This window comes from Lutjanus erythropterus, chromosome 6 (assembly GCF_056507025.1).
Source record: "Lutjanus erythropterus isolate fLutEry1 chromosome 6, fLutEry1.hap2, whole genome shotgun sequence".
NCBI lineage: Eukaryota > Metazoa > Chordata > Actinopteri > Lutjaniformes > Lutjanidae > Lutjanus > Lutjanus erythropterus.
In genome coordinates, this window is record NC_139322.1 from 8,885,943 (window position 1) to 8,899,279 (window position 13,337).

Sequence of the window (13,337 nt, forward strand, 5' to 3'; positions counted from 1 at the left end):
AAATATAATAATCTCTCAAACACACTGTAAAATACATTGTAGACTCACTGTAGATGATGAGGGAAACAATAAAACATTATACCCCGTACATCTGAGAGGAGTGCAAGGGTAAAGTTACACAAGATTGATCTGGAGGAGGGACGTTCATGTTTAATATAAAAATGTCTTTTGTCCACATACAGACACTCCTCTGTGAATGAGTCAGATCAAGTGATGCTTACACTAACAACATTAATCCTTGTTTTTTTTTTTTTTGGTGTCAACCATAAAGCTGTATGTTGATACTCAGGTGTTATGAAATCACAAAGGATTAGTCACATGGCAAACATTTTGACATGTCATGCCAGAAAAAAAGAGTTGTTAACGATTGATGCATTCCACTGCAGGGAGGTCCTTCTGTTGTCCTGGTTCAGCCTCAGTCATATGAGGACACTTAACAGAAATGACAGCTCAGTTCCATGAAGTCCACCTGTGTTTTTCCTGCTTTGACAAGTCAAAATGTCTACTGTGCAACCAGTCCATTCTGCTCTCTTAAGTCTGGATCTGAAAATGCACCTACATGTGCAATTTCCATGCACACAAAATGAATCTGCATAATGCATCCTGCACCCAAAGACACTCTGTCTCTTATCCACAGATGTGTGAAGACTGAAATGACCACACAGATTACATGACATTCTTTTCTTTTTATGACAACATATATTTATTAACATTGTAAAGATGCACCAAGAGAATACCCGATATGAGACATGTGTGTTTGCTCTCTTCTCCAAGTCCTGAGAATGAGACTAAATTGTTTTACTAAATATGAAATCCTACTAAACACAACAGACTATACAGAATATGATACAGGTTGCTGCACTGACAGTAAATCCCCTAAAAATGTCGTAGCTCACGCTGAGCAGAAAGACAGTGGACATGTGAAGCGGACCTTGTAGTCTTGACAGCGATTTCCAGCAGGCTGCTCTGCGTTCACACAGGAAAATCCACGAGAAGCGTCATATCTGCAAAATATATAATAAGAAAAGTATTAAAGAGACCACCAACTTTACACGTGGATATTTTTTACTCATTATGAAGAGAAATGCTCAGCCTGTGAAAATGAAAATGCAACACTGAGTCACTAGAGTACAATTTAAAGAAATAGTTTGACATTTTAGACAATACAGGTACAACCAGCAGCACATTAGCGTAGCATAGCATAAAGACTGGAAACGAGGATAAACAGTTCGCTGCACAGGAGTAAAAAAAACACATTTGAGTATGCAGATTACTTTTTGGTTGTAATGAGTGATGCGACAATTCAAATAGTCCTAATCAGTTATTTCTTCATATTTTGAAATAAGCAGTCCATTACAGTTAAAAATTTGAAATGGTTCATGAAAAAGAATACTAGAAAAACTCACTTTCTGCTGTTTATTAAATATCTGCTGTTTATAGTATATACAGCTATCAGGTATACCATATACAGTATATGATAAACTAGTTTTTCTAGTTTTCTTCAAGTTGAATCTTCCTCTGAGGCACCTGTCATACTTTCAGGTGTGCAGACATCTTTTTTGATATTTTTGAGGTTCACATGTACAATAGAGGTTTTGTTCATACACAAATTAATAATCAGGATACCAGCAGGAGCATTTTCATATCCCAATTATTATGCCCAATAAGTGACTGAATACTGCGAGAACTACTGGAGAATCTGAACTCACACAAACAGCAAAACTGTTAGCGTCTATCCACAGATGAGCCTGCAGGCTGATCGATAGCATTAAAACAAGTAACTTTTCATTTCTCTCTCTGTCTCAAACATACACACACACAAATGATTCATCCCTCACATCTACACACAAAGGTACAGAGGCGACTATTCTGGTAAAATTCATTGGTAAGGTCTATATTGTATTTTTTTAGCCTTGTTTTTTTGGGAGTCTACAGGATTCCAGGAAGTGCTGCCTAGCTGAGCTGAGAGCGCACTGGATATGCTGGTTACTGTGCGCACTGCTGCGGCAGCATGTGTGTGTATTTGAGAGAGAGAAGGAGTGACAGATGGGGGAGAGAAGGAGCAAAGCAATGATTTTATAGGCTGTTAATACTATAGATTTGTCAAGTTATAAAGCAGAGGCCTGAGTGAGTTGACCCACAACCTGCAGGGTCTGTCGACCTGTGCATCACTGCAAGATACAATACCACATAATCAAGGAGGTCAGTGAGGTCCATGAACCAATGCAAACTGTGCCGATGCTCCAACATCATCCAGTGCGTCTGTGGAGAGACTTTTTAACCTCGGAGGTGTACTACTCGTCCTCATCCCCAGAACTATCTGACATGCACTTAAAAAAACTTTGTTTCCTGTGTTGCAATCACTACTTTAGAGAAAAAGGTTAAGCCACAGAGTTTGTTATTTTAAAAAGGCTATGTATTTTTATCGTTTGGATGTAAGCATCCAAAACATTGACCTAGTTTGCTGGTTCATTAGTTGCATGTTGAAACATGATGTACTGCAGCCTACACAAGGCAGTGTTTATTGTTTTCAGGCTGCTGATCTGTAACGTGGAAGTTGCATCTGTCTCTCCGGTTATTAACCTACAGATTATGAGTCATAGACTAGGCTATGTAATGAAGGCAGAGTTAATATATTCAAGGTAGATGTACAGTAGGCAATGCACCCTCTGGACAACATGACCCATGCAAGCAATCATGTGCAAAAGATTTTCATTTTTGGTGACACAAAAGTACTCTGGCAAGTTATTTTTCTCTGTAGGTCTAGAGTATGGCAAGAATTTATATGTAATGTCACTAATATCATCACCATAAAATTTCCACTTTCTTGTTTTTATGTGCCTCTGCAGACACTCTGTTATGCAAGTTTTTGTTTATCTATCAACCCTCTGCAGCATCATCGTCTGTCCTGCAACTCACACTTGAAAGACGTCCCCAGTCTCGTGCGCAGGGACACCAGAAACCGTCATGGCTTCAATGGCCACAGCCTGGGAGCAGACCTGACTGGGATATAGCCTCTGCACCCGTACGAAGGTCTCGTAATCCCCCTGCCCCGAGGGATTGTCCACGTTGAACCAGCGTGTCCTGCAACCTGTCAAACAGTGACAAACATTAACATTCATATGCATACAGAGACACATCAGATTCAGATGTTTTACTCTGATTTTACAGGTTGTGATGTTTGTTTTTCATTATTTTGTACATCTATAAGGCCATCCACATTTTATATGTTTTCTAAAACCTCAAAACACTCAAGACACTTTAAAATAAGGTACACAAAAATTTACTTGTTAGCACGGAACAAATGTGGAACAAAACAGGAACTAACTGCTAGTTAGTTAATGAGGAACCTAATCAGATTTATAGAGTTGCTAATGATCAGTCAATGAAGAAACAAAAGAGGAATGAACCAGGGATTAGTTGAAAATGAAGAATATGATAGGAAAGGATAATTATTTATTTCAGTCATATTGATGTAATGTGATGTGACGTCACACGTTACTTGTGTGTTGGTCAATTACTGCATAGTAATCACTTAGTAACCAATTAGTTAATGGACAAGTAATGATTAATTAATGACTCAATATTCATCAACTACTCAGTAGTAAACATCACTTGAAGGGACACAAAAAGGGTAAGAAATCATAAGATAAGTCATAATGTAATAAACTACTTAGTAACTACTCAGTATTACGCATCAACTTGTTCATGACAGCTTCCTCACTCGATTCTTTTCATTAACTAATCATTAATTAATCATTAGTACCTCTATAAAATGTTATTGGGTACAAACTAATGGTTCACTAGCAGTTAGTTCTTCATTTGTTTGTTGTAAAGTGTAATAATAACATGAAAACTTACCCTGGCAGAAATCTGAGGGACAGGTGAGTATCACTTGATAATCCTCACATTGTTTACTCTTCTGGTTTTCATTGATGCATGCAAACCCGAAAGTAACATCATAGCTGGAATGTAAAGAACAGAGCAGATGAAGGCACTCATTATGGATGGTTGCATTAAACCTGTTTGATGAAAAAAACAAAAACAAAGTGCGTACGAGAGGAAGGTGTCTCCAGTGTGTTTGGCAGATATTCCACTTGTTGTCTTTGCCTCAATGCTGATCGGGTTTCTGCAGACTTGACCTGGGAATGTTTTCAGTAGCTGAGGTATGGACTCCACATCACCCTCGTCTGACGAGTTACCACTGTTCAGCCAGCGTGTTCGACACCGCTCAGACACTGAGGGGAAATTACAAATGGAAACATGTTTGCTAAAACTGAATTCCAGCGAAAACAAGAAAGTTTTCCTGTCATGTACTGGCAAGGTGTTTGAATCTGCAAGATGACACTAAATCCTGCACTCTGGTCCTTTAAACTTACTACAAGAAGTTTTTAACTGGTTAGAGAACAGTCTCAATCTAACACTGATGCAGCTATATGACCTACAAAAGTTAATAACACCAACAGAAAGGAGACTGACTATTTATATAGTTATTCTTAATGCCTGCTGATATAATCATCCTGCAGCATTTTCATTTGAATGTAATGGACTCATTTAAACATAATCCCCATAAATCATCACTTATGATGCACTAAAAGTGTGTAATGATGTCTGTATCTGCACAGACCCTTTTCTTATTTTCTCATATTTTGTTGTGTCTGAGATGCTTCTGGATATACATTTGTAACCGCTGTGAAACAATCAGAAAAAAAGTTTTATTTCTCTGATTCACTGCTTCGTTCTTTGGTGTGTTTACAAACCGTGCCACATATTCTACCTTCAATGAATGCAGACCAGAAGACCAGGCAAAGCTTCATTACCATCCCGCACATTAGCCAGTTAAAAAGAAGCATGAGAAGGTTTTTCTGTGAGCATTACATTTCTGACATTATATTCTGTAGTTATGTCTGTGGAAACATTATTGTTTTTGTCCACAGGGGCTAAAATCAACACAATAAAAAATTTCCTTGTAGCTGCTATACTGTAACTAAAAGTAACAATACTAAAGTGCAGAAATCCGGCATTCAACATATGAAAGTAAAAGTACAAAAGTATTAAAGTATCGAAGGTACGAAGTTTTTTATGTATGAACTACTGGTGTCATGATATACCAGGATTTAAGATAAAAATGAAATATTGTTATTATGTTAACACACATATGATAATATCATGTACATAATCCAATATGTGCTTTAAATGCAATTAGTTTGCCAAAAGAAGGGACAAAAAGACACAATAAACAAAGTTAAATATGAATTTGACTGAAGGAGAGCATTATTTTATTTTTTCCCAAAAAAATTTCTATAAATGTCACAATAATAACATTATTATTTTTGGCCATAATAGAATGACTTAAATGCTGCAGCTGGTCAAGTTGGAAGATAATTTTAATAATTTAAAAAAAATAAAATGTGTGTATAATCTTATCTTAACCTGTAATAATAGTTAGTTTAAAGTATTTATTGATTATATTTTTTTACTATGAATCTAAATCCATATGTTATCAAATGAATACCATATTTCCTTCTAAACTGTAGTGGAGCAGAAGTGTAAAGTAGAAGAAAAGGGAAATACTCAAGTACCCCTAAACTGTACTTAAGTACTGTGCTTGAGTAGCAACATATAATTGTTGTTACTTCCCATCACTGTTGCTTTCACAGATATGCATAGGGATTTTTTATTTATCAAACAACGGTGTGGCTATGAAGATAAACACTGTTCAGTAGGAAAAATAAATGTTATATTTTATGGATATAGTGTGTCTTTAAGCTGATTTGCAGCCGCCATCACTGGTTGATGAATGAAATTGGCTGTGGACATTTGTAATATTTCATAAAAGCAGGGAACTCGATGTGCAGAGTAAAAAACTAGATACATACCTTGACAGTAGTCTTTCGGACATGTAAATCTGACCCTGTAATCCTCACAGCTCCTGTTCCCCTGATCTGCATTTACACAAGCAAACCCATAGGTGGCATCATAGCTGCAACACAGAGCAGAGGAAGGTGATGAGGAAGGTGTCAGCCCTTCCTCCTCAGCTGATTCAATTATTTCGACTGATCTCACTTTAAAATAACATCGGAGGTGTTGGAGGCAGGTTCCCCAGAGACGGTCTGGACCTCGATGGCTATTGGCCGAGGACAGATTTCTCTCGGGTAAATGTTCAGGAGGTCACTGAGGACCTCGTAGTCTCCGTTTCCTGTCGGGTCATCGTGATCAAACCAGCGCGTCCTGCAATCTGGAAACAACAAGGAACCAAAAACCCAAATATCTGAGAACTCAGTGTTTATATATATGTGAAATTTGTGCTGTGATTACACACCTGAGCAGAACTGTCCCGTGCAGGTGAACTTGACTTTGTAATCTTCACACGGTCTCCATTTCTGTTCTGAGTTGAGGCATAAAAGGCCTCCAGATGCACTGAAACTGTAAAACACAACCATCCCAAGACACCAAGACAGAGGTTAACCACCAAGACAAATATATATAAGTCTAAATATTCTGCTGTTCATTTCATCTTAGTTAATGTACATGATCCTCTGCACACCTGACGCCTGGATGATGTATTTCCACCACACACCTCCTCACATCAGCTCATCAGATTACAGCCTTTAAAGTTCAGTGTGTGATACTGTAAACAAATGTTTCCGGCGTGTGCTAAATGTGAGCATTTGTTTTGTTCTTGAGCTGGTTTGGATACGATCACATGGAGCAGAGTGGGCTGTGAGAGGTCATGAAAAATGAATGAATAAAACATTTTTAAGCTTGAAGTGACCATAAATATTTATGATTGATTAGAAAAGAACTAAAAAAGCAAATCCATGGGTTTTAAATCGCTTGTTATCCTTCATTTATCTGATAGTTTAACAGGTGTTGCAGCGTATTTGGTGACCTTTCATGTCGACACCAGAACGTATCGTATATCTCGTCATGTAATCAGTCTTGTGTGCTGATCAGAGTTGCGATTAAATGTTTGGGTGGGCGCAGAAGATTTTCAGATTTGGCTGTGGCATTCTTAAAGGGATAGTTCACCCAAAAAAATGAAAATTCATGCATTATCTACTCGCCCTCGGGCTGAATGGAGATCAGGTTTAGTTTTTTTTTAGTCAACAAAACAGCATTGCAGAATCTCAGAATGATGTAAGTGAATGGTGACCAGTTTTCAAACATTAAAAAACAAACAACGCCCCCATAACCTAAAGTGTTGTGAACATGTCTCCAAGCTACAGTGAAGATTTAGACTAAAAACATGGTGTAAATGACATTTAGGAGATTTGGATTACACCAGACGAGCAGTATGGAGGCATTTTATGTTCTTTTACATTGTTTGGGTGATTCTGCAACACTGTTTTCCTGTGGAGCTCCAGCAGGACTAAAAAACTAAACCCAACCTTCAATCAGCATGAAGGTGAGAAGATAATGACTGAATTTTCATTTTTGAGTGAACTATTCCTTTAAGTTTAGGACTGGCTGAAATAGAGGATCAGTAGAGAATTTATATTAGCCACTATCTACTAGTTGCTAGGGCTACAACAACTCAAATTGTGTATTATTAGGCACATACATGGTTTTTAAATTTTATTACGTGGATGTCACAACATTTCCTGCAGCTAAAGGCTGATTAAACACCGATATCACAGGTCAAGAAAGTGCAGATAATTATCAAACGTTCTTGGTTCTCTGTCCCATTCAGTAACTCAGCACTGCAGAAACCTCGTTGGCAATTTTTAAACCAAAACCTCTTAGACAAACGTGTTGAATCATCTCATTAAAACGTCGAGGATTAAACCATTTCTTTGTGCCAAATCTGTTATTTATGCCCTCATAACTGGACGATTAGACTAACTGTTGCTTTCAGAATTGATTTAAAGTTGTTATTGTTTTCTTACAAATCCCTGAGAGACTTTGTCCTAAGTTATTTACTAGATCTTTTATTGCCCCATGTCCCTTCCCGCTCCCGGAGATTCTTGAACGCGTCATTCCTGGTTTTTTCCAAGGTCCAGATTTTTACACAAAGGAAACTCTTCGGTTTCGGTGTCAGTCAGCAGATTTTGGAGCTTGTTTACAAAACTATTGTGGAAAGTGTTTTAACCTTTCAACTTTACGTACAGAGAGGACAAAGGAGACGGCGAGGAGCATCCTGTCAGATAGCTCCCATCCTCCCTCCAGTCAGTTTGAGCCTCTAAGCTCTGGGAGGCGCTACAGAGTCCCAGTGGCAACTAAAAATGTATTAAAGAAGTCCTTCATCCATCAGTGCTATTAATATGACATTTTAGGTTGTTTTATTCTCTTTGTGTCTTATAATATAGATTCTATAGTTTTTAGTTTGTTATATTCTATTTTTTGTTTCAAGTGTATTTTGTTTTTTTATTTATTGTCCTTGTTGTATTAAAAATCATGTAAACAGATACACTGTCAGAGAATTTCTCAAAGCTCTGTAAATTTGATTTGTTTCAGGTCCAAAGTATGTCTTTACAAGTCTTTACATGCGGAACGTGTTCCTGGTGTGCTGCGACTTGACTCCAGAAACCGTCTGAGCCTCCAGGTTCACAGGGTTGGAGCAGATCCTCTCCCAGTGCTTCCTTCTCAAGTCACTCAAGAGCTCCGAGTCCCCGTCTCTGGAGACGTCGCCCTCATCGAACCAGGCCGTCTGACAGGCTGCAGGAGGGGAAAGTTAGATCTTCACAATCTGTGCTGCATTAATGCTTCATTTGTCAGAAGAATTACTTACTTTCCAATGCAGAAGCAAAGAACCAAACATCTGGAGGAAGAGGAAACCTTCAATCAGTTATAAATTGAGTTTTTTTTTGTTGTTGTTGTTTCTATGATAAGAAATAAAGCAATCATTAATTTTATTACCTGATGCTAGAAAACACCAAACAGCAAATCTCTAAAATGACAAAGTTCAAGAGAAAATCACTACTACACATCATGATGAAATACACAACTTTAATCAGTTAATGTTCAAACTCACAGTACCTGAAAGACCAACATGTTTAATCCAGTAATCTTGAGAAGAGAAAATAAATCAAATCCACATGTGAAAGGGAAATAAAACGTCCTTCAGATGTGACTGACTAAGTTGTTCTCCAACATGTGAAGAAGAGTCTGGTCACTGGAGGCAGGTGTAAGGTGGGGATTCAGCATCCGACCAATAGGCTTGGACGTCCTGCGGGTGTATCAACATCCCTGCAGTCCTGCTCCTCCCACAGAGGTCGAGCCTCACAGTGTCTCTCCTCAGTCATCACCAACATGTGACGTAAGGAGCACCACAAAACCCACTGATCCTCTATGGAAGTTCACGTCTCCTCCTCATCCTCCTCTGTGGAGCTGTGCTAAACTAACATGCACTTCAAAAAAAGACTTATGTTACCTTGTTGGAGTCAAAGGCTGAAGAAAGTGAGCAATTTAGTCGCTCTGGACTCTTCTGCCTTCTTGATAACAAAATAAGAAACCGTTTGTATTTTAAATAATGCAAAATGTGCAAACAGCAAAAGCAGATTATTATGTGACATCTGGAAAAATAATCCTGTAAAAATGACTATTGAGATTTACAGTAATAATATATTGACTGTAAAATTCTCCCAACAACTATAACTATACAGCAACTTACTGTATACATATACAGAAAGCACGTCTTCATTTTACAGTAATAGTGCTGTGAAAAGTAGAGAAATCTGTTCCAGTGTGTCTGTGACAAATAAACTTGATTTAACATGTTACTTTTTATTGGCTTCAGAGAAACATTTTGCACATCACTTTGTCCCTCATCACTTACATTGCAAGTGCATTAAGAAGAGACCTTTTAATGATGATCACTGCAACCAAATGCTGTTTCAGTGCACGTGCATGTGAATATTGTTATAAAACAAATCTGAAAAAATGTTAACATAACCTTTAAACTGCTCTAATATGAAGGTGGGCCAGTGATTCACCGAAACAAAGCTTTCAGTGTCTCTGCCTGTGTTATATTCCATTATAAATAGGTTATCCTACTTTCTTTTTGTGACGAAGCTTCTGCCTTGTCACCGATGTCGAGTGTTAAATCCTCCAGTGTGTGGTGTTAAATGAACATGTGATACACGCCTGTGTAAGTCAAGACTTCATGATGGTTTGAGGGCAAAAGGATTTAATCACAAACCCTGAAATTTAGAAAGAAAGACGCAGTGACTCGATGACACTCTTCAGGTTTTTAAATATCGAAATACGTTATTCAATAAAGCACAAATAATGCAATGAAAACAGATATTTTTCTTTCAAAAATGTAACTCAGTAAAATTAACAGTTCTACTTTTTACTCTTATCCAAGTACATTTTTACATAAGTACTTTATTTTCATATTATAATATTATTATAATTTACTATAATATAATGCATGTATAATATTCTAGTACTGTGAACTGCAGTAAGATTAACACATCAAGAAACATGAATGCAGCACTGCAAATTAAGATTATTCCCTTCAGCTGAAGGATTTTTTACTGTAAATATTTCCTATTTTCAATGCAAAACAGAATCTTCCAATTTATAAAACTTTTTGTTCAGTGTTGTCCAGTAAAGGGGACGGTGGTGGGGTTTAGTTCATAAAATTTAGTTTAAGTACAAATTAAAACAAAAAAAAAAGAGGATGTGGAGAAATAACTGATAATTGTGTGCCAATATTAAATCCACTTAATGCTTTAAAGGATCTACAGTTATATTACCAAAAGATATTGGGTTAGAAAATGGGACATAACTGTGAGAAATAACTGTGTCGGTTGAACAAATACAGAAAGAATAATGTCTCTTTGCTCCTCTAATTTAATATGTATTAGGTCACCTAATAAATTCAGTCCTGCATCTGCTGAATGAATTAACATAGAAAACATGAACTAAAAGAGACTTCAGTGAAAATACATACAATATATTTGCCAGTTATCTTAATGACATATTAATCCAGTGAAGAAACAAATCATGACTATTTTAAGTTGTGGAAATTAGATGATGATGATTAGGTGATTGAATAAAATATTAAAATATTAACATTTAGTTTAGGTTGATTAGTTGTTACTCAGTTAATCAACCCTATATTGAAATAGTAAATATAATGTAGAATAAGTAGATTAATCGACTAATCAAAAAAAAAAAAAAAGTAGTTAGATTACTTGAAAAAGTTAGGTGCAGCCCTGGACTTTATACTCGGAGCCATGTAGAGGGAGGGTTCACGTTGACCTTTTCTTTCAGTGGCAAACATTTTTATTTATTTATTTATTTTTCTTTGGTGAAGTGCTGGCTGAACAGTTTTCACTGCACCAGTAAACTAAAACGATTTGTTGAACTTGTTTCCGTTTTCTGACACCAGACTTGAAGACTCGTGTCTCACTGTCATTCACCTGAAAAGGTCGCAGGTCGGAGTGTCGCAGCCCAGAGTCGGCCCTTATCACGCCTTGGGCAGGTAGTTATACTCTGGGCTTATACCTGCTGAAAGTGACTATTGAGTTTCTGCAGAAAACAATTGAGGTGTTGACCAAACTCCAAGTCCCAAGGGCCCACTGTTAAATGTCACTAAAGGTATAAAATAACCAGGACTGGTGTAGAATAACTGCTATGTGCACGACACTGTGACACAGCACACCCAGAGAGTGATGCATTTCTGAGAGGAAGTGACCGCAGGGCCTCACTGTGATGGAGATTTGATATCACATCTAAAATAAAGAATGATTCAAGAGTTGCATAAGTATTACGTTCAAATCGTGTTTATTTTCAATTATGCGCTGAATGTCGGCATCATTTCTGATGGGATCTTATGTCTACTGGGAATGAATTAAAGTATCGCTGCTGACACAAAGACACACAACGTCCCAGATATTTCACATGCAGTAATTCAGCTGTGTTGAAGACAGGAAGTCAGTGAGATGATTTTAATTCATTATGTCATGTACGGGTTTCCTGAATGCAACCATCAGGCCTGCTGCTGTGATACTTTCAGCCTAGAAATGCTTGAAAAGTCAGGATTGTGTTTTTAGGGGTTACTCTAGAGATTTAGCACCCTTAAGGTGGACTTACAAATCCACAAAATAATGATCAAAATCAAAAGAGAACGAGATATCCTGATTTTTAGTTATTAACAGGCTGCAGAATCCGTGGATCCTACACTTCCCATAATGCAATTCACCCATACCTTTCAAACATCACAACTCTAGTTTGTGACACAGACTTTCTGTTAAATAATAGTGTTCTCATTTCCTCCTTGGATGGTCCCAGTTTCTCAGATGGGAAGTTTTTATTCTGAATTTGCTTCATGAGCTTTTCAGTCCTAAAGTGGAAACAACATGGATGCTACTCAGGCTAGAGGACACTCATGAGGACATTAAGGGTAGAATAGGAGACTTGTTATCAGGGTTAATGCTAATAAATAGCATTTCTAATTAACCTAAGTCAGTCTGGCACAAGAATTCCCTTCAGGATTAATAAAGTTCTATCTTATCTTATCACATTTTAGGCATTTATTAAGCCCCCGACATCTAAAAGATGTGCTCTGCAAATTTACCACATCATATTTAAAGTGGACAGTCAGGGTATCTTGGAGGATATGTTGTGAATTTAGAGGTGCATGTTGGGAGGCTCCTGTCAAAACAACAAACTGACTGAGTGAACGGTCAAATGAAATGCAACCGAGGGAACAAAACAGTTCGGCCTCAGTCATGCTCTTCTTTCAGATGACGATATGACTGGTCATTTAGCAGGTGTCTTTATCAAGAGTGATAAATCTAAAAGTGCAGTGGGACGAGTGAAAAACGCACAACACAATAAGAAGAAGAGTATGATACAGTACAAAACAGTGATAGAGAAAGAGACGCACGCCTTTCCTACCAACAACAAAACTAAAAAAAACTACAAAAAATACACCATAAGAAGCTTTCTAGCATCTCATCTGAATGTTATTGTCTTAAAAGTTGATTATTTATTTATAATATAAACGTTTGTGTGAAGCTTGGTTGTGTGAGAATGATGATTCAATTATTTTCTGTGGATAAATTAGAAGAAATTAGACATTTTATCAAAGAACTACAGTAAGAAGGCCTCACCTTTGTGAAGGATGGCAGATCTGTGAAGCTAAATGTCGTCTGTGACTGAGGATAAACAAAGGACCCCAGATGAAGTGACATTTTCTTACAGAGGAACCATAATGTGAGCAGGAAAACTGAGCCACCACAAACCCACCTGTGTCTCGCTGACAGATGATTATCTCTAACATTCAGGTAAACCCCCCCTGTGGCCCTGAAGGGGTCCCTCTAATCTGCTTACATAACTGCACCCTGCTGTCAGGAGTCAACAGTAGTTCATGAATTGTTTGT

The 13,337-nt window shown here is 37.5% G+C and overlaps 1 protein-coding gene across 1 annotated transcript; it reads right to left on the reverse strand.

The window, feature by feature from the left end:
• Positions 1-862: 862 nt before the first annotated feature.
• On the reverse strand, positions 863-9,115 carry muc5.7 (mucin5.7). The gene is made up of 11 exons (XM_084719944.1): positions 8,980-9,115; positions 8,860-8,890; positions 8,732-8,761; positions 8,487-8,658; positions 6,323-6,426; positions 6,067-6,238; positions 5,880-5,983; positions 4,058-4,238; positions 3,862-3,965; positions 2,920-3,091; positions 863-1,004 (listed from the first exon to the last, which is right to left on the reverse strand). Exons 1-11 carry the CDS (start codon positions 8,992-8,994, stop codon positions 893-895), a joined length of 1,197 nt encoding a protein of 398 aa, XP_084576070.1. The 5' UTR covers positions 8,995-9,115; the 3' UTR covers positions 863-892.
• Between the last annotated feature and the right edge of the window lie 4,222 nt (positions 9,116-13,337).